The sequence below is a fragment of the Ctenopharyngodon idella genome, chromosome 1 (assembly GCF_019924925.1).
Source record: "Ctenopharyngodon idella isolate HZGC_01 chromosome 1, HZGC01, whole genome shotgun sequence".
Taxonomy (NCBI): Eukaryota; Metazoa; Chordata; class Actinopteri; order Cypriniformes; family Xenocyprididae; genus Ctenopharyngodon; species Ctenopharyngodon idella.
In genome coordinates this window covers 4,456,814-4,479,151 of record NC_067220.1, presented here as the reverse complement: position 1 = coordinate 4,479,151, position 22,338 = coordinate 4,456,814, and the positions used below count along the sequence as shown (strand labels likewise).

Sequence of the window (22,338 nt, the reverse complement as noted above, 5' to 3'; positions counted from 1 at the left end):
AAATGTAGCCAAAATGACAACAACAGTGGTAGTATATGAGTATTGTTTGATTGAAAGTGTTGCTAAAGACACATCAGTATAGATTCCTGCGCCCTTGACTGAAACATTAGCCTGTTGATGAGCTGATAGAGCGACTGATCTTTGAGCGAGAGAAAACACAAAACACTTGCTTCCTGCTTCCAGGTTTTTTTTATGTTGATATATTCTCTTGTACTTTCAGGGCAAGTTCTACCTGGAGGACCTCAGTGGCACAGTACAGCTGAATCTATATATCCTTCCTGTGCTTATCATGAAGCAGATGTGCTGCTGTCTCAGAGAATGTCTTGAGTTTGTTCCTTAACGCTCATCATACCAGTTTCACAGCGGCCTTTACACCGAGTCCTGCTTCGTTCTGGCTGAGGGTGCGTCTCTTTCCCTCTGCCGTCTGAAACTCCTGACCCTGATCTGGATCTCTATAATCACATGCTCTGTCTGCGTTCACAGGATGGTACCCACAGAGCCCTCTTCGTTCACCAGGTGTGCTTTAGTTGTTGTTCACTGTGACATGGACTGTGCAGCTGACATCGCTCTGTATCCTCATGGTGTTTTCTTGTCTACATACAGGGCGTATTATGGCAATATAAACTTCTTTGGTGGGCCGTCCACCACTGCGGTCAAAGCGTCAGCCAAACTCAAGCAGCTGGTGGAGGAGAATGAAGACGCCATGTTTGTGATGGTTTCGGACGTGTGGCTGGACAGTGTGGAGGTCCTGGAGAAGATCCACACCATGTTCTCAGGTTCGGATTCTCTCGGATCACCCTCCAAATGATACTGTGAAATGTTTTATGACAGCATCATTATTAGTATAATCACAGTGTCTAAATTCACTGCTGTAAAATCCCTTCATGAATGTGTATGTGTGCGACTGACTGAGATAAATCGTTGCAGGCTACTCTGCCATGCCGCCCACCTGCTTCATATTTTGTGGGAATTTCTCCTCCGCTCCTTACGGCAGGAACCAGATCCGAACTCTCAAAGGTTCGCCATCTCTTCAGAGCTTTTGCTGTTACACAATCACGTTTTAAAGGAAAACAAATTGTTCACAGTGTAACAATGTTGTTTTCAGATTCTTTTAAAGCACTTGCTGATCTGATTTGTGAATTTCCCAGCATTCACAACAGGTATGACATTTTAATTAAACCTGAAACTGTGACACATGAAAGCTTGATGATGTACTGAAGCTCCTGCTTGACACACAGTGTGAAACACGAGTCCGACTGCGTAATGGACTTCACTGACTCCCTCTGAATGTGTTTTTGCAGCAGTCGTTTTGTGTTTGTTCCCGGACCAGAAGACCCCGGGCCCGGCAATGTCTTACCAAGGTATAATGTTTGGACCAGTGTTTCCATCATCATCACATGCTGAACCTTCTTCATTTGTGTTTGAATCAATCACCTTACTTGAACGAATGAATAAGCAGTCAAAGTGTAAAATCTCTTTCTGCTGACAGACCTTCGTTGGCTGAGCACATCACAGAGGAGTTCAGACAGCGCGTGCCGTTCTCCGTCTTCACCACCAACCCCTGCAGGTATATGACGGCTCTCTGAATCATGACTGATGTGTGCATTAATCACTAGTACTCTTCATTCATATTATTCAATAATTATGTATCAGGATGCAGTACTGCAGTCAAGAGATGGTGGTGGTTCGAGAAGACCTCGTCAACAAGATGTGCTGAAACTGTGTTCGACTCCCCAGCAGCAACCTGGATATCCCTTCCCATGTGAGCCAGAGCTTTATATGTGTATCCATGCGATGCCTAAATTAAATCTGTTGAAGCAATGGAGTCTCTTCAGAAAATTTGGACTAAACCACTCGATTCATATGGATTAGTTTCTCATTATGAACTTTTTGAAACATCAGAGTCTCAGATTTCATCAAAAATATCTTTATTATATTTGTTCTGAAGATTAATGAAAGTCTTATGGGTTTGGAATGACAGAATTTTCATTTTTGGATCATTCAAGTTTTATTCAAACTAACCCTTTAAGTTATTAAGCTTTTTATAAAGATTGTACTCTAAATTGCTTGCCGACATGCAGAAAGTTGCACCTGTTTGGTTAATTTTGCATTTGTTCAACAGTTTGTGAAAACCATCCTGTCACAAGGACACCTGATGCTGCTCCCGCTCTACGTGTGTCCAGTGTACTGGGCGTATGATTACGTTTATCCTGTGCCTGATGTCATTGTCTTCGCTGACAAATACGACACCTTCAACGTATCCAACACAGACTGCCTGTGCATCAACCCAGTACTCAAGCCACCGCTGACATTATATGAAATATAAGGCATTCTGTGTGTGTGTGTGTGTGTGTGTGTGTGAGATATGTTTATTATGGCTGGACTGATGCTGACTGATCATCGATTCAGTGGGTTAGATGTGAAACCTGTTGCTGTCTTACTCTTTCAGGGTTCTTTTCCAAAAAGTGGATTCTCCTTTAAAGTTTATTATCCGTCCAACAGAACAGTGGAGGACAGGTATGATTATTGATAAGATTTACACATTTAAAGACACTGTGCTTTGAAAGTAAACCCTCGTATTTCTCATTGTTCCCTTTACAGCAAATTACAAGGGCTTTAAACCAGAAGAAACCGTGGAAAATCAGACAGATGTGCTTCATGTTTTTAATTTTTTTGTTGTTATTTCCATTGTAGTCTTTAAAATGTAGATTTCTTTTACATCAATTTCATATGGTTATTGTTTGATTTTGATTATGTTGATGCACTTTTAAAGTAAAATAAATATAGGCAAAATGTGGTTGTTGTGGGATTCATTACAGACTCGTATCTTTAACATAGATATAGATCATATCTGTACAGATGTTCATAAAGTCTTAGTTTGTTCATAATCACATATACAGTATCTAATATAAATATGAAGTCTTGGGAGCATTTAAATGTGAATCATGGAGGGAATAATCTATCCTATTTAATATGAAATATGTGCTTTTTATGCATACACTGTGAAAATATAAACTCTCACTGGGGGGGAAAAAAACATAATTTTTCCCACAAATTTCTTTAGAGAGAAGGATTTTCCCCCCCCCTGTTTTTACCCAGAATAGGATGGAGTGAGCATTAAACACGTCTATTTCATACTGGATGCTAGAGGGCGCCCTTTAGCAGAAATTCCAGAGAAGTATGCCTCAGAGAAGTGATATAACGCATGTTGTTCCAGGAAATCCCCAACCACCGGGTCGTGACCCAGTACCGGTCCGTGGAAGAGTTGCTACCGGGTCCCAAGATCGTTCTGGGGGAAAAAAAAAATTCTAGGCTATATGTATTATTGCCACTGCATAATTTATTGTGCATTTCCCCTTAGAGCCACAATCCAAATTTACATAGGGCGTGATTTCAGAAAATTTGGTTCCACACGTTTTGTTGTAATGTTTTGTTTTAGTTTGTTGTTGAATGCCAGAGATGCGCAGATCAGCTCTAACGTCACCCGAATCCGCTGTGAAAACAAATCATCCACCCGCTCCTATGATTATCTCTGATGTAGATATCCGCACCTGATCGTCACATTACAATTATTCAAATTCTCAGTGTTTAGAGCAATGATATGGTAACATATTACACTGAAAGCTGCTTTGAAATTAACATTATTCAAAGCAAAGTTGTTGGCACGTGCACAAAAGTGAGAGATGTGTATGTATTTATTCAAAGTACATTGCACATACAAATTTACATTTTGAGGTAATCATTCATCATAGTAACAGCTTGTTTTAAGTCAGGAGCTATAAATATGAATGTTTTATGAAGTCCCCCTGTAGTCAATAATTTTATCCCTTACAACTCATCTTTGATAATCAAAATTACATATTTAAACGTTTTTTCCTGTGAAAAAAAAATATTAATGCCTTAAAATAGCTTGAATGTAACTCTACACCCTTGCCTCATTTAATATACACGGATCTATGAATATGGTAATTAGCCCCGCCTCCATTCACTCGCACGAGCTCAGACAAGATCCACTCGGTCAACTTACTGAGGTAAACGCTGCACAATGGTATCGCTTTTTTACAACGTCGGACACATAACTGTAATTAATATGATTAGCGTTTCGCTTGACTATGTTATCAAACAGCTAATAATGTGTTGCTAATGTTACACAAACCATGTTCACATTCACGAGTCAGCTGTCTTCTAACAATCATTATCCTTACAAACGCTTTGAACAACTCAGAACGTCAGTGGAGAAAGGCATATGGTTCATCATAACATCTTAATATGATACACCCGCCATATTGCTAAATCTACCCGATTTTTCATATCAACAGAAAAATAAACCCGGATAACCTTTTGAGAGTCCTTTGCACAGTCAGTTAATGATATGCTAAAGCCCGCCGGCACGTTGACGTGATTGGTTACAAGGTCGTTTGTGACGTCAGAAACACCAGCAATTTCAAATGGCGGGTCTGAGACTGTCTTTGGTTTACTGCCGTTTTAAAGAGAAATGCTCAGCAATGGTGTTAGCTTATGAATTTGCACATGGTTTGTCTTAAAGCGTGTTAAAACACCAGACAAACATATAAACAGCATTAAAAACTTGATTTTCACTAAAGGGGGACTTTAAATTACACAAGTTAATGAAAGTGCACAGCTCTGAAAGTACATTACACACAGACAAAAGTTACTGACTGACAGCGTACAGTTCACGTTCATTGCGTTTTACTGTGAAATGACAATTCCATATATTAATGTTTTTTTCCTTGACCCGCCCGACCCGCGGTCCATGCATCACTATTGTATGCAGTTCATATGGAGACGTAATTGGATGATTTTTTTTTTAAATCTATTAAAATATTCTGTTTTCAGTAGGAAAGGTGTCATTAAGCGGCCCCAAGTTAATAATTAATGATTTTTTCAATGGAAGTGATTCAAGTAAAAACTTATTTTAGCTCGCAATAACTTTTTCCTAGAGCTGCTGTAAAGCCAAAACAATCTCTGTCCATTAATTTCCCTATTATCACTGTGAAGCTGCCTTGAAACAATCTGTATTGTGAAAAGCGCTATATAATGAAGATGACTTGACGTGTTGCTTTTTCAACTGCACGTTAGAAATGACTCACAGTGCTTTCAGATAGACCGATTCTACTGATCACAAAGCCACTCTTCACTAACATGCTGTCTACATATTTATATAATTAAAAATCTAAAATTTGCAGCCTTTGCGATATCATAATCGCACTTAAGCCAAATCGTGGTTTCGGTTCAATTTCGATTTTCGACTGACACACTCATAAAGACAGTCTTTGCCACCATCTAATGGCGTAATAATGTAACTTCTGTTACTGTTCACGGTCAGGGACTATTTTTTTCGGACAGAAGGAAGGCCTTTGGTGAAAGTTTAATTCATGAAAGTTGCATTGATACATATTTTTGGCTTTAATATTTGTATTGTGTGGTAACCATTTTATAAAAGCAATAAGGTACTCGAGGCTAGTGCTGTATTGTGAATAAGTCACTCCGCTTTATGTCGTGCCTAACTTATTCACGATACAGCGCAGCCTCGAGTACCTTATTGCTTACTGAGAGCATATGTCATAGTTTAGATATATTTTTTAAGATGGAAGAATGTGGTTTTACAGATGCTAGAAATATGGCTTTCAAATGAAAGACTGGTATCAAAGAGCACACCCAGGTTTCTAACTGATGACGAAGACTTAACAGAGCAGCCATGAAGTGTTAGACAATATTCTAGGTTATTACATGAAGAAGTTTTTGGTCCAATAATTGAAACATCTGTTTTGTCAGAATTAAGTAGTAGGAAATTTCTAGTCATCCCATTTTTTTTTTAAACTACGCCATTCCATTAATTTTGTGAATTGGTAAGTTTCGTCAGGCCTCAAAGAAATATAGAGCTGAGTATCATCAGCGTAACAGTGAAAACTAACGCCATGCTTCCTAATGATATCTCCCAAGGGTAGCATGTACAGAGTGAACAGCAACGGTCCTAGTACTGAGCCTTGCAGTACTCCATATTGAACTTGTGATCGATTCGTTTACTACTAGAAACTGATAACAGTCAGATAAGTTTGATTTGAACCATGCTAATGTAAGAGATACAGCCACGATCTGATGATAAGAGCAAATAATTTGTAACTCTAATGAGAGCAGTCTTCCTCTCCTATAGCAATGAATGAATTGATTTTTTCCTCAGGGACACTACAATGCACTATCTGACGCGATACTGTAGTAGACGGTTGCATGGTTATAATTTTCTCTCTAATATTGTCAATCTTGCAAGTAAAGAAGTTCATAAAGTCATTACTGCTGTGCTGTTTGGAAACATCAGAAGATGAAGCTTTATTTCTTGTTAATTTAGCCACTTATAAGAGTTGAAAAATAAGCAGATCTAGCAGATTTTAAGGCCTTTCTGTATGTAATAATGCTTTCCACGAAATGCGAACAACCTCGTATTTTTTTTTTTTTTTTCCCAGCTGCTCTCTTAAGGGCCTCTTCTGCAGAATGTGTGTTTGTGTGTGTGTGTGTGTGTGTGTTTGGAACGATCTGTGTGTCATCATTTCCACAGAAAGGCAGTAAATTATTAGGAAATGGTCTGTTACTGCCCAGGGTGTGTAAATCAAGTCATAAAGCAAGAAGCAGTTTGTAAACTGATTTTTAACTCATTATTTTATGTGACAGATAAAGATGGTTAGTGTTTGGTTCAGATGTTTACTCATAGAAGAGTGTGTGTGTGTGTGTGAGATATGTTTATTATATGTGTGCAGGGGCGCCTGCAGGATTTTATCTCAGGGTACGCACAGACCCCCGCCCCCCCTTTTTTTTGTTGCTGTCCGCAAAAACCGATTAAATCAATCATGCTTTCGATTGATCGACTGTCTCTTTCCTGTTCCCCACTTAGAAAATCTGATGAACGTAACTGCACTCTGTGCTTGTGTAGATAGATGCTTCGTGAATTTTTTTTTTTTTTTTTTTTTTTTTTTTACGTTATCTCTGAGCGGCTTTGTCCCGAAATGTGCTTATTAAGCAAAATAAGCCTCACATTGTTTCCAGTCACGCGAATGCTTCACTTTGCTAGTCAGAATGTTTGAACCCAGACCACTACTATATAGAAGTTCAAGTCCATTTACTAAAAATTTAAATATATAAGCCTGTAGCCTATATTACATCATCGCATGTTCTGTCAGTGTGTGTGTGTGTGTGTGTGTGTGTTCATGAGGGTGTGTCTGCTCTTATAAACTCGGACACTCCGGCGATTCAGTCACTGCTGAAACTCCTTCAGTTGAAGACCGGATTTACATCATGTGAGTAACTGTAAATGATTCAGATCAGCAAATAAGCGCCGCATTTTGATAATTGTTAAAGAATACGAGCCTTTTAAACCTTCATCAGAAGAACACGCTGAAATACTAAGATACTTCATCTAAACGTTTGCGACCCTAACGTTGAACCTTCTGTCTTTGTTAACGATAATCTTAAACATCTGAAGTCACTTTTCCAGCAGAAATGCGACGTTTCTTATTACCTATAAACAGCGTTGTGGCGTAACTGTGTTTTAAAAAGTGAGTTGGACAGGAATGTGTGTGGGTGTGTGTGTGTGTGTGTGTGTGTGTGTGTGTGTGTGTGTGTGTGGGGGGGGCGGGGGCGGGGTTATTATTGTAATGATACAATGTAATTGCATCATTACAATAATACATGTGTAACAGAGTTGTACATATACATTGTGTGTCTCCACTTGTATATATATATTAAATATTGTTAATATATATTTATATATTTAATATTGAGAAAAGTATTGGATGCTGAAGAGTGTGAAAAATGTGTTTTATTGTAGCGCCAGTACGAGTCGTCGTATACGCTGGAATGGGCCTATATGAACTCACTCTGTTACTTCTGTTTTCTCAGGTACATGTTTTGATTTTGTAAGAATACATTATTTTGAACCATGGGTTGTATATTTTGAATTTGTTCAACTCGATTGCACTTACCAGTTTGTGTGTGTAAGGCCAGCGCGCCAGCACGAGTCGTCGTATATGCTGGAATGGGCCTATATGAACTCACTCTGTTACTTCTGTTTTCTCAGTAAATAAATTGATTGGGGCACCATTATTTGAAGAACGAGCTTTATTGGAACACAACGCAAGGAGGAAAAAGAGACCAGTTACACATGCACAAAATTTATTGACATAGACCTCATGTTTAATATTTAATATGATAGTTTCGTCCTTTCATCTACTATAATACAGTATATTGTTAGTCTCGAAAATATTTATATTAGCCAATAAATACTTTGAACCGCATTAAACATTGGATTGTCCTGATGGATGAGGGGTAGCTTTTTTTTTGTTCAGTGTGCCAGAGGTTCTGGGTTTTAATCCACCCTCGTGTTGTTTTATTTTATTTTTTTCTCATTAAAACTAAATAGATAAATAAATAAATCAAAATTATATATATGCTGTATTTTTGTAATCCGCTAGGTGCCGCTAGTGTCACAGAAACGACATACTTCACCTTTAAACGTATCAGCTTAGGATACAGATCTAAATCAGACACTACAAATAAGAAACACCATGGCGTCAGTTTAAATGTATGCCAGAAGTACCTTTTAAGTTAGTAATTAAAAGTAAGTATAACATAATTAGTTTTAGCAGCCTATTGTAAATAAAAAATAAAATGTCAAGTCAAGTCACCTTTATTTATATAGCGCTTTTTACAATGTAGATTGTGTCAAAGCAGCTTTACATTGATAACTGGTACATTATTTGGCTGCACAGCAGCTCTTAAAAGAATGGTGTCAATGCAGGCAGATCAAAGCACTGTTGAATATCAAATGTCAAGTCAAGTGTCCCCAACTAAGCAAGCCAAAGGCGACAGCGGCAAGGAACCCAAACTCCATCAGGTGACATCAGGTGGCAGACAAGTGGCAAATTGGTGTTTAAATGGAGAAAAAAACCTTGGGAGAAAACCAGGCTTAGTCGGGGGGCCATTTCTCCTCTGGCCAACAGTGCTTTGTTACGATTCAGGTAGCTATCATAAGTCCGACAGGATCGCAACATTCAAAGTATTTATTCCTGTTCCATCCAATTGAGGATCGTATTCATCACGGCTGTTGAGGAACTGTGTCGTGGCTGTCATGTCGATGAGGCCCTCAGAGTGGATGATCTAGTTGACTCAATCTCTGCTGACACTTCAGGGGTGCGTTGTGGTCGTGTCAAGGCGCAGGTCCTTGGTCTCACCTGGATACGGCCTGGATCCGGTTGACTACGGTGAACCTCGGGATAACCAGAAAGACTAATATTAGCGTAGATGCCATTCTTCTTCTGATGTAACGAGTACATCAGGCGTTATAGGAAGTGTTCCCAGTTCCGGCTGACCTAATTTATGCAACCTAATAATCCTTTAACAGATTTGAAAATATAAATTGGTAATGTGTTATGTGTATGCCAGGTTAAAGAAATGCGTTTTTAGTCTAGATTTAAACTGACAGAGTGTGTCTGCTTCCCGAACAACGCTAGGAAGATTGTTCCAGAGTTTAGGTGCCAAATAGGAGAAGGATCTACCGCCTGCGGTTGATTTTGATATTCTAGGTATTATCAGCTGGCCTGAATTCTGAGATCGCAATAGACGTGAAGGACTACAATGAATTAGGAGCTCGCTCAGGTACTGGGGAGCTAAACCATTTAGTGCTTTGTAAGTAATTAGCAAGATTTTAAAATCTATACAATGTTTAACAGGAAGCCAATGCAGTGTTGACAGAACTGGGCTAATATGGTCATACTTCCTAGTTCTAGTAAGAACTCTAGCTGCTGCATTTTGTACGAGCTGTAGTTTATTTATCAGGCGAGCAGAACAACCACCCAGTAGAGCGTTACAGTAATCTAGCCTTGAGGTCATGAACGCATGAACTAACTGTTCTGCATTTTTCATTGAGAGCATATGTCGTAGTTTAGATATATTTTTAAGATGGAAGAATGCGGTTTTACAGATGCTAGTAACATGGCCTTCAAATGAAAGATTGGTATCAAAGAGCACACCCAGGTTCCTAAGAGACGACGAAGACTTAACAGAGCAGCCATCAAGTGTTAGACAATATTCTAGGTTATTACGTGAAGAAGTTTTTGGTCCAAAAATTAGAATCTCTGTTTTTTCTGAATTTAGTAGTAGGAAATTACTGGTCATCCAATTTTTTATATCAGCTATGCATTCTGTTAATTTTGTGAATTGGTAAGTTTTGTCAGGGCGCGAAGAAATATAGAGCTGAGTATCATCAGCGTAACAGTGAAAACTAACGCCATGCTTCCTAATGATATCTCCCAAGGGTAGCATGTACAGAGTGAACAGCAACGGTCCTAGTACTGAGCCTTGCGGTACTCCATATTGAACTTGTGATCGATATGACATCTCTTCGTTTACTACTACAGACTGATAACGGTCAGATAAGTATGATTTGAACCATGACAGTGCAATTCCACTAATGCCAACATAATTTTCGAGTCTATTTAAAATAATATTGTGATCAATAGTGTCAAATGCAGCACTAAGATCCAGTAACACTAATAGAAAGATACAACCACGATCTGATGATGAGAGCAAATCATTAGTAACTCTAATGAGAGCAGTCTCAGTACTATGGTACGGTCTAAATCCTGACTGGAAATCCTCACAGATACTATTTCTTTCTAAAAAAGAACATAGTTGTGATGATACTACCTTTTCTAGTATTTTTGACAGAAAAGTGAGATTTGAGATCGGCCTGTAATTGACTAATTCTCTAGGATCAAGTTGCTTTTTTTTTAAATAAGAGGTTTAATAATAGCCAGCTTAAAAGTTTTTGGTACGTATCCTAGTGATAAAGATGAATTGACGATATTAAGAAGAGGATCTATAATCTCTGGAAGCATTTCTTTCAATAGCTTAGTCGGTATAGGGTCTAACATACATGTTGTTGATTTTGATGATTTAACAAGTTTAGACAATTCTTCCTCTCCTAAAGCAGTAAATGAATTGAATTTTTCCTCAGGGACACTACAATGCACTATCTGACGCGATACCGTAATAGACGGTTGCATGGTTATAATTTTTTCTCTAATATTATCAATCTTGCAAGTAAAGAAGTTCATAAAGTCATTACTGCTGTGCTCTTTGGAAACATCAGAAGTTGAAGCTTTATTTCTTGTTAATTTAGCCACTGTATCAAATAAATACCTAGGGTTGTGTTTATTTTCTTCTAAAAGTTTTGAAAAATAAGCAGATCTAGCAGATTTTAAGGCCTTTCTGTACTCAATCATTCTCTCTCTCCACGAAATGCGAAATACTTCTAGTTTTGTTTTCTTCCAGCTGCGCTCCATTTTTTTTTTCTGGCTGCTAACTTTAGGGCCCGAGTGTGCTCATTGTACCATGGCATTGGATTAATTTCCTTAATCTTAATCTAACCTTAATTTAAATGTAATTATAGTAAATATAAGTAGGCTACCATAAATAAAAATATTAGTAGGCTGTTCTTTAAAAAAAAAATAAGTTGAAATTATGCAAATGAAAAGACTATCGATTAACATCCTCTGATAGGCCTAGTTACAGTTTTCATAAAAAAATATCCCTATGGAGAAAATGAAATACTATGAAAATAGTTTTAGTTATGATTTTCCCCCCATTTGGTTAAGTTTAGTTAGTTTTGTATCAAATAAAATGTGATTTTCGGTGATCGAGATCTGGCAGCAGCTAATTTTTCCTCTTGGGTGAGCGATTTTATCACAGCTTATCCTGCCCATGAAAACTCCCATAGACCAGCAAACCAATAAGAACGCGGGACAATGATGACGCTCCATAATAAAAGCGCGAAGGCGCAAAAGCTGCAGTAGATCAGCTTACCCGGAAGTCTCTGTAACTGGCAGATTTAAGGAAAATTACCGTCGTTTGGCAAATAAATAAATTACGGACAGTTAATACGCATTACCGATCCTGTAGACCTTATGGTACACCTCAAACAAGGGATTTAATAGTAATTTATAATGTTAATATTAATTGCAGAGTCCACGAATGGCTTGGGTATGCAAAGCATTCACAGCTTATATGGACCCCACTCCACTGATATATATATATATATATATATATATATATATATAGCTACTATCGTTTTTTGGTGGTAGTTCGTCAATGGGCACAGAGAACGAACTGTGCAAGTTGAAATATAATTATTGAAATATAACATGTCATATGTGTGTTTAACATTCAAAGTGTCCTCATTCATTATCCGTATTCAAGAAGTGGTTAATACAAAGGTCTGTAAATATAATGTTCTGTGTCTCTGTTCAGTGTGTGAGAATGGAGCATCTGTCAGAAGCGCAGGCACAGTTTGCCCTCAATCTGTTCCAGAAAATCAGTGAGGGAAACATGTCAGGAAATGTCTTTTATTCTCCTCTCAGCATCTCTGCTGCTCTTTCTATGCTGTCTCTCGGAGCAGGAGGAAACACGGCGTCTCAGATCACCCGGGTGAGTCTGATCTCATCAAGATCACAACAGAAGAACTAAACAGTACTTACAAAAGCATAAAGAAAGCAAAGACAAACATGTTTTTAAATATGGTGTATTCATGATCACATGTGTTGAGTCGAATTGATAAATCACTTCACATGCTGATCATGTGATGCTGTGTTTGCTCATGGAGTGGCTGGTTTTGTCTCAGTCTGTATCTTGACACAAAATGATGATCTGTGAGGAAAGATCTGTGTGTGTGTGTGTCATCATCATTACCACAGAAAGGCAGTAAATTGTAATGAAATGGTCTGTTATCATCAGCCCAGGGTGTGTAAGTCAAGTTATAAAGCGAGAAGCAGTTTTCAACTCCTACTGTCAGTTTTTTTTTTGATGAATTTATTGACAAATTGACAAATTTGAATGGACAGAATGACAGCCGAAACATTTGTTTCATTAAATGGTTAAATGTTAAATTTTCAGCAAAAATGGATCAAAGCACCGTCTGTGAACTGAAGAAACCATATTTATGCTTCCATATCATCTGATTGTGATTGCCAAGAGACAAACCCCTTTTCTCAGTGTTTTTTACAGAATAACACAGTTGGTTAAACATTGTACTTTTCATGAGCTGTATGGAGGCAAAGCTGAATGTAACTATTTCTTTTTTGATTTTTGTGATTTTTAACCAGTGGTGTGCAGTGGTGTTTTAAAATGAGGAGGCAAAGTCCTCATTTATGTCCCTGTTACACAATTTTAAGTTAACATTACATAAAAAGAGAGACCAAATACAATTCTATTTTGTTATTTTTACACTATGTAATGTTCTATTTATTAAAACCAAGTATAAATTTAATCAGGTTAGTGTTTTTACTCATTATACATTTATTACAAAATAATAACTAAAGGCAGTAACAATTTAAACAATATGTATTATTTATAAACTAATATTAAGCTTTTATTTTTAATAGTCAATTTATTTTCAGCAGTCATCAAGCTTGTACACACTGGTCACTCACTCACAGACACGAAGATGTACCTTTAATTTCACCACGCTGATTGCTCACTAAAAACCCCCGCAGTCATCATGTTTTCAGGCCATTTCGAGTTTGATTTTGACATGACACAAAGCGGTAATATGTAAGTGACAGTTGTTTACTTACTTTTTTAAATTAGTCTTCCATTAATGCCATCACTGTATTCATTCAGACTGATTTGACGAGAACGCGCACAAAAACAAGAGGCAGGATTTATCGCACGAACCAATCATGTCCAGTCATAACCGATCATATCCAATCATAGCGCAACTGAGGCACTGCCTCCTCTCATGTGACTTTCCCCCATTCATTCTCAATTATATCCACTAAACCCACCGCACACTATAGAGGCTCTGCTTTGTTTCTATGAGCTAAAGGGAGGCAGAGAGACACGGACTCCCCGCTGTAACTTTACCTGCGGGTGTCGCTGTTTGACAGTGTTTCTTTAGAAAAACGAGTGACTTTTACACTTTTTAATGTCAAATTTTGTAACGTTTGCATTGTTTTATTTTTGTAATATCGATTTTCTCATCCAGTTTTTTTGAGGAGGCACTGCCTCCCTTGCCTCCTCGGAGGAAACGCCCCTATTTTTAACCCATTATTTTATGTGGCAGATGAAGAGGGTTAGTGTTTGGTTCAGGTGTTTACTGACAGACGTCATCACTATCTGCAGCTTCTGCGTGAAGGAAACTGTAATTGCCTGTTTGTCTCCAGACTTTGCAATTTCCCGAAGCGGAGGGTGAAATCCACGCTGGCTTCACCAAGCTCCTGAGCGAGATGAACAAAGCAGGAGCTCCGTACGCGCTGAGTCTCGCCAATCGCCTCTACGGAGAGCAGTCCTACCGATTTGTTGAGGTGAGCTCAGTTCATTCACACATAGAGAGAACATGTGTCTGTAAATGTGATGCTCGAATGGCTGTTCACCTGCTGTACCCTTGTGTGACAATTTAAAAAGTTACTCTTGAGGTCCTTAGAGGACAGAAATGTCTGTCGAAAACTGTCATAAACATTTGAAGTTTTGGAGCACAGACTTAAGTTTGATCTCATTTTAAAGAAGACCTTTAGCAGATTATTGTTGAAGTGAAAGTTTTTATTATTTATTATTATTATTTTTTTTTTATAAAGTTAAACAAAAGGTTGTACAGGTTTTAGTTTATGGAAATGATTTATGAACATTTTTTTAATCTAAAATACATATTTTATAAATTTGAATTTTATAAACTCAAAGCCATCAATCTAAATAAGCTGTTCCAAATTAGAGGTTATCATCTCAAAAAGTTAGGTTTCAGTAGGATTTTGTACCAAACATGGCAGTACCAAGCTTTTCCACTAGATGCCAGCAGAGTTTCACAGCGCTGGGATTCGTGATCTTTATCAACACTGCAAGAGCCCCTGAGATGCTTGACATTTCCCATACTGCACATCTGCAGCAAAGAGAAAAGTGTCTGTTTTTAAACCATTTATTAGCAAAAACATTTGTTTGCTAGTGTTATTACTCTTATACTGCATGTTATTTTTGAAAAAAGTTAATTTAAGACAGATGTAAACCTTCAATATTCTTTTTGCAAACATATTTTGTGAATTAAAGCTCTGCTTTATAACTTTGTAAAAGAACTCACTTTGCTCTATTATGTATATATATAAACAATATATAAGACAGATTCAAAGCTCCAGAATTCTTCACTGCAGACATTCTTTACGACTTAAATCTTTACTCTTAAATAAGTCAAACAGGACAAACCTGCAGCTTTGACCTGACTGCATATATAACTACTATACGCATCCATTTAGAATAACTAAACACAGTGAAATACAAGTAAAATAAAAACAAACATTCTGAATGTGTAGAAACGCATCGATCAGAAGGCGGGTCGATGTTATCAGTGAACAGTTCCTCCGTCAGAGCAAGTGTTCGTGTCTATGTTTGGAGTGTCTGACACCCTTATACACAAAAACATCTGACCCTCACAAACTCTCTTCGGCGAGCATCCTCGCAGGATGGAATTTTGACAACAATGCAAATAGCCTATATTAAAATGTGTGCATGCAAAACTATGATGTTATAGGGATCAGTACGGCGAGAGCGCACATACACGGTTTGTTTGTACATCAATAATAACGGACTCACACATGCCTAAAGTACGACTCCTGTATGTCACTGTAATCGTCTTTACCTACAGTCGTCATCTCTCAAAACTTTACTAGTGTGACACTGGTTTGATTTATCCAAGCGAAAGTTGTAGCTTGCGTACAGCGGTTGGGAGTTCTGAGCTGCCGTTCAGTCTGTATTTCACACACAGTGCGATGAGAAACGGCTTGGGCTGATCCGAAACGATCGATCACAGAACATGAGTGTAACGATGTATGCATGAGGTCCCAAGCAGGCAGAGGAAACAGGTTTTCAAGAACTCAAAGACTTTAATCTAACTCAAAAGGCAGGCAAACGGATGGTGCAAACACATCTAAAGACAACAGAGACTGGACAAGGAGTGCAGGAAAGAGTGAAGGTTAAATAATGAACAGAAACGAGATGATTAATGATTAACAGCTGAAACAACTAAACTAATGATGGTAACCAATGAAACAAACAAGTGGCGGGAAACTGAAGGGAGACATGTGACAAATGAAAATGCAAACAAAGTCCAAACACGTGACATTGAGAGAGGTCGCGTTTTGTTATTTTTCAACTTAACGCATTAATAATAAAATTAATGAATTATAGAAATTCATTTTTAAGTTATCTCGCAGCCCCCCGGTTGAGAACCACTGCAGTACAGTATAATGTCTCTCTCTCAAACATTACATGCAAACATACAAACCACACTGACATCCACACCATTATAGCTGTATGATTGATCCTATCAGCTCCAGAATACAGCAGAAGCAGAAAACAAAAAGGGAGTGTTTGCTTTATAGTCGAAACCTGAGAAAATGGCTAAAAAATTGTAAAAATTGTAATTTTAAATTAACAAAACCTACTCAATTTTTATTACTGAAATGAACAATGATGTGTGTCTTTATTTTTCCTGTGTTGTTACAGAAATTTCTTAGTGATACAAAGAGCCTGTATCAGGCTGAACTGGGGACGGTGGACTTCAGTGGCCAGGCGGACGCGGTGCGGGTCGACATCAACAGCTGGGTGGAGAAACAGACACAAGGTGGAGAAGCAGTTCGAACCTCTTCTGAAATTTAACGCAATGTTAGGAAGAAAGAGCACAATGATGTGTCTGCTGTCATTAATGTGACACACTCGATTAAGTGCTGTATTACTAAAGTCAAGTCATCTTCATTTATATAGAGCTTTTCACAATACAGATTGTTTCAAAGCAGCTTCACAGTGACAATAGGATAATTCATGGACAGGGATTGTTTTGGCTTTACAGCAGCTCTAGAAAAAATTTATTGAGCTAAAGTAGGTTTTTGATTGAATCACTTCCGTGGTAAAAATAGTTAACTAGGGGCCTTTTTAACTGAAAACAGAAGACTTTTAATGCATTCTTGCCGTTCATTTACGTGTTTAGTCTATAGGTATGTGCGTTTGAATGTGTATGTGCGCAGACGCTTAGTCTTTTTTACAAAGTGACATTGCCAAATCACTTGTCTGGCCCGCATAAAACAGAAAAATTAGTCGTTTCGTGGATCCATGCAAACTGGAATAATTTTGATAAGGTTTTATCTACACATAAGGAAAGAAAAGGGAAGGAGGCCTTTAGCAACTCATAATGTAAAAACTGCACGTAAAGTAAGAAGTATTACATTATTATTGTAATGTTCATAATGTAATAATTTTCTCAAAACATAATAAAATCTTGAGCTCATAATGTAATAATAATTTTTACATTATGAGAAATTTATACAATTTATACATCATACATTATGAACTCACCAAAAACATGTCATATTTTCATAATTGTAATAGCTTTTAAAACATAAAAATAGTATTCCCTTACAAGAATTCCCTTACATTTTTAAAAATCTAAATCCAGTCTTAAACTACCTGCGAAATGCAACACACACACACACACACACACACACACACACACACACACACACACACACACACACACACACACACACACCTCATTGCTCGATACTGTGGGGTTTATTTTACAACATTTTTACAGTGTTGGTATTTAACACTGTTTGTAATTTAACAGTATGTAAACCGTATGTATACAAGAAGTAGTAGTAGTAGTAGTTGTAGTAGTTGCAGGTCGTTTAAGACTGGATTTAGATTTTTAAAAATGTACTGTAAGGGAATACTATTTTTATGTTTAAAAAAAGCTATTACAATTATGAAAATGAGTGAGTACATAATGTAATAAATTTCTCATAATGTCAAAATTATTACATTATGAGCTCAAGATTTCATTACATTATGAGAAAATTATTACATTATGAACATTGTATTACAATAATAATGTAATACTTATTACATTATGTGCAGTTATTACATTATGAGTTGCTACAAGGCCATCCCAGGGGATAGTTTAGTTGACCCTTCAGGGCTGTGTTGTCGTTGTGTCTAGGCGCAGGTCCTTCATCTCATCCGGATACGGTCTGGATCTGGCAGGCTGTGGCAAACCTCAGGATAAACAGAGAGAGACTAATATTAGCGTAGATGCCTTTCTTCTTATTATGTAGCGAGTACATCAGGTGTTATGGGAAGTGTTCCCGGTTCCAGCTGACCTAATCTATGCAGCCTAACAATTTACATGATTTGAATTATAGAAGTAGATAATGCTTTATGTGTATGCAAGTTTAAACAGATATGTTTTTAGTCTAGATTTAAACTGACAGAGTGTGTCTGCTTCCCGAACAATGCTAGGAAGATTGTTTCAGAGTTTAGGTGCCAAATAGGAGAAGGATCTAATAGACGACGAAAACTTAACAGAACAGGCATCAAGTGTTAGACAGTATTCTAGGTTATTACGTGAAGAAGTTTTTGGTCAAATAATTAGAATCTCAGTTTTTTCCTGAATTTAGTAGTAGGAAATTACTGGTCATCCAATTTTTTTTATATCAGCTATGCATTCTGTTAATTTTGTGAATTGGTAAGTTTCGTCAGGGCGCGAAGAAATATAGAGCTGAGTATCATCAGCGTAACAGTGAAAACTAACGCCATGCTTCCTAATGATATCTCCCAAGGGTAGCATGTACAGAGTGAAAACAGTACTACTAATAAAATCTCTTGATTTGAGAAATTCCTGCTGTATCAGTTTTAATGTCAATTTATAATCGTAGAGAAGATCAAGGACCTGTTGGCAGAAGGGTATTTGGATTCTGAGACTAAACTGGTGCTGGTGAACGCCATCTACTTCAAGGGCAACTGGGAGAGGAAGTTCACAAAGGAAGAGACCCGAGAAGAGCAGTTCAAGCTGAACAAGGTAAGATTCGCTCTTACGCACTGCTCTGCATTATTATTTTACCTGTTTAATCATCCATTTTTAAATGAAAACTTTCCTACATGGTTTGACCTGTATGTCTATTTATCTTTTTTCTTTAATTTGCATATTAATTACCATTGTGTGTGGAACTTGTGTACCATTGTGTTTTGATTCAATAACTGTGTAAAGTACATTAGTTATGAAAACTATAAAGCACCTATAAAACAGCTCTGCAGAAAACAGTGATGTCATCATCCAGCTTATGAAACATTCAACATGGTAAAAGTGTGCAGCAGTTCTCAAATACTTCAATAAAAATAGGTCGATATAATTGAGTGTGGCATATTGAAATGGGTAAGACATGCACGCATGTCCAGATTACAGGAATGTTTCGTGGGAAGAATCAGTTCTGTTGTAGTTCTCGTTGTCATCAATTTCATTCCTGATGAGAGACACTGAAGATGCCGTTTGCTGGATGTGATGTGATTATTTTGATGATCTCTTTTGAAATGCGTGTCTTGGATTGAGGGCAGACTGATCCGTGTTGTGTATTCTTCATTTCTTCATGGAATGTTTAATATTCCTGTTGTTTCCTCCTTGATGATTTGTGCAGCTAGTCATGTGATACCCTAACCAGTGAGAGTGACCGCGATATGTTTTCATTGATGGTTTACAGAATGAATCGAAGCCAGTGCGGATGATGATCCAGGAGGCCGAGTTTCCTCTGGCCTTCATTCCTGACGTGAACTGTCAGATTCTCGAGCTGCCGTATGTGGGGAAAGAGCTCAGTATGCTGATCATGCTTCCCAACGCCATGGAGGACGACACCACCGGCCTTCAGAAGGTGAGACAGCAGGCATTTCATCAGTAGATCTGGTGTGTTGTCTAACTCCGTGTGATAGTAAACACTTTAACACGACTCTCTTGTCCAGCTGGAGAGCGCGCTGACCTACGAGAACTTCATGGAGTGGACCCGACCTGACATGATGGATCTACTGGAAGTCGAAGTGGCTCTGCCCAGATTCAGGATGGAGGAAACCTATAACATGAATGATCTTCTGATCAGCCTGGGAATGGTGGATGCGTTTGACTCGCAGAAAGCCAATTTTTCAGGAATGTCCCCTAGCAACGATCTGGTGCTGTCTAAGGTGGTGCATAAGTCCATTGTTGAAGTGAATGAAGAGGGGACAGAGGCAGCTGCAGCCACCGGTGCTGTCGTGGACAGCTTACCGAATCGCTTTTACGCCAATCACCCTTTCCTCTTCTTCATACGCCACAATCCCTCTAAGAGCATTCTATTCTATGGACGTGTCTGCTCTCCTTGAGATCCCAACATAGATGTGACAACTTGCTGATGGGTTTGATCGGTTTAGAACAAATCATAATACTGGTAGATGAGGGATCAGGGTTCTGGTCTGTGCACTACATGTGTTGAAATGTCCTTTTGCCTTAATTCCCGAGTGCCTGTGTTGTTTCTTCTACTGAATATTCTGGAGTGAAATTGTTTATGCATTTACTCTAAAGGTGCTTGCAACATTATGAATAAACAACTTGTGATTGTTCAAAAAATTAAAATGAAACCTGTGTTTTGCTTGATCCTTTACTGTATTTTAATAGATGCAGTAGTTTTGCAGTGAAGGTTTATTGATCATAGCACATCTCAATTCTCACAAAGATACATTCTGTGTCCTTTCCAGTTAATTCTTCCAAAGTAACCGGGCAAAACCACTCTCCACAGTTTTTTTTTTATGTTTTATTTAGTGACAACTCACACAACAAATATATAAAAAATAAGTCAAGTCACCTTTATTTACAATGATTACAGATTGTGTCAAAGCAGCTTTTTCAGTGAAAGAGGGAATATAATCTTGGCTGTACAGCAGCTTTAGAAGGAAATGTTGTTGTCCAGCTTAAGTAAGTTCAGTATTGATTCATTCCATTGTAAAAATCAGTAGTTATTAATTTATTTAATTTATCTATATATCAGCTGAGAAAACAGTGATGTCATCATCCAGCTCAGTTCAGTTCGCATACAATGGTGTCAGTGCAGGCAGATCAAAAACATTGTTGAATAGCAAGTGTTCCCAGAGGCGAGAGCGGCAAGGAACTCAAACTCCAACAGGTGACATCAGGTGGCAAACAGGTGAGAAAAAAAACCTTGGGAGAAACCAGGCTCAGTCGGGGGGTTAGTTGTCCTCTGGCCAACAGCGAACAGTGCTTTATTATGATTCAGGCAGCGCTACAGGTCATAAGTCCAATTGGGATCGCAACAGTCAAGATATTTAATCCAGTTCCATCTAGTAGAAGATCGTATTCATGCCAGTATGGAAATGGTTTTGTTGGTGAGGCCTTCACAGGGGATGGTCTAGTTGACTCAATCTCTGCTGACACTTCAGGGATGTGTTGCGCTCGTGTCAAAGTGAAGGTCCTCAATCTCACCTGGATATGGCCCGGATCCGGTTGACTACGGTAAACCTCGGGATAAACTGAGAGAGACTAATATTAGCGTAGATGCCATTCTTCTTCTGATGTAACGAGTACATCTGGTGTTATGGGAAACGTTCCCAGTTCCGGCTGACCTAATTTATGCAGCCTAACAATCCTTTAACGGATTTGAAAATATAAATTGATAATGTGTTATGTGTGTGGGGGAAATTTTGAGTTTGAGTTTTTTGAGTTTTTGAGTTTTTTTGAGTATAATTTTCATATGATTTTACTTATATGCTTATGGTTAAATGATTTTGTTATTCTCGGAAGTGTTTAAGTATGCATTCTTTGGGTGACAGGTGGAAAAACACTGAAGTGGTAAACATGTTCCTCATATGGTAAAAGGACAGAGGCTTCAGCCTTGGAGGTCAAAGATATAAAAGTGAGGGGAAGCTTTCGTTCTTTGTCTTACACTCTGCAGCTACTTTGCAGTTTCTGTATGACTGTCTGACCTTTCTTGCAAGAAATAAAACCTTTAAAGACAATTGGATGTGTTTATCTCTTATGCAGTAGAGTCAGTGTTGATTTTTTTTGCCACAACATGTGTATGCCAGGTTAAAGAGATGCGTTTTTAGTCTAGATTTAAACTGAGTGTGTCTGCTTCCCGAACAATGCTAGGAAGATTGTTCCAGAGTTTAGGTGCCAAATAGGAAAAGGATCTACCACCTGCAGTTGATTTTGATATTCTAGGTATTATCAGCTGGCCTGAATTCTGAGATTGCAATAGACATGAAGGACTATAATGCATTAAGAGCTCGCTCAGGTACTGGGTGTTACAACACAGAAGGGGACAGCGACACAGGAATATAGGTGCAGATGTTTTATTGAACAACCGGATGAGTGACAGAGTGCAGGTGAGTAATGGCAGATAATACGTTGGCAGATATTGTAGAGGAACTGATACTTATCTTGGTTCTGCAGGGATGGCAGATGGACGACAGAACTAGAGC

The 22,338-nt window shown here is 38.1% G+C and overlaps 2 protein-coding genes across 5 annotated transcripts; both read left to right on the top strand.

Moving 5' to 3' along the window:
- Positions 1 to 64: 64 nt before the first annotated feature.
- On the top strand, positions 65 to 2,797 carry LOC127513493 (DNA polymerase epsilon subunit 2-like). The gene is given in 11 exon segments (XM_051895296.1): positions 65 to 269; positions 353 to 516; positions 604 to 776; positions 928 to 1,017; positions 1,106 to 1,160; positions 1,302 to 1,361; positions 1,490 to 1,567; positions 1,654 to 1,762; positions 2,123 to 2,290; positions 2,450 to 2,517; positions 2,602 to 2,797. Coding segments are annotated over 10 exon segments (852 nt in total). The 5' UTR covers positions 65 to 269; positions 353 to 484; the 3' UTR covers positions 2,621 to 2,797.
- A 4,340-nt stretch (positions 2,798 to 7,137) lies between these two features.
- On the top strand, positions 7,138 to 20,497 carry LOC127523805 (leukocyte elastase inhibitor-like). Of its 4 annotated transcripts, none has more exons than XM_051914936.1 (8): positions 7,138 to 7,310; positions 7,841 to 7,911; positions 12,319 to 12,495; positions 14,229 to 14,369; positions 16,555 to 16,672; positions 18,759 to 18,901; positions 19,578 to 19,745; positions 19,834 to 20,497. In XM_051914936.1, the coding sequence occupies exons 2-8, from the start codon at positions 7,870 to 7,872 to the stop codon at positions 20,224 to 20,226; spliced, it is 1,182 nt and encodes a 393-aa protein (XP_051770896.1). In that variant the 5' UTR covers positions 7,138 to 7,310; positions 7,841 to 7,869; the 3' UTR covers positions 20,227 to 20,497. The 4 variants fall into 4 exon arrangements, with proteins under 4 accessions (XP_051770896.1, XP_051771065.1, XP_051770978.1 ...); XM_051915105.1 differs by having other exon boundaries at positions 7,293 to 7,310; positions 12,429 to 12,495; XM_051915018.1 differs by lacking the exon at positions 7,138 to 7,310 and adding an exon at positions 7,550 to 7,568.
- Positions 20,498 to 22,338: the final 1,841 nt, after the last annotated feature.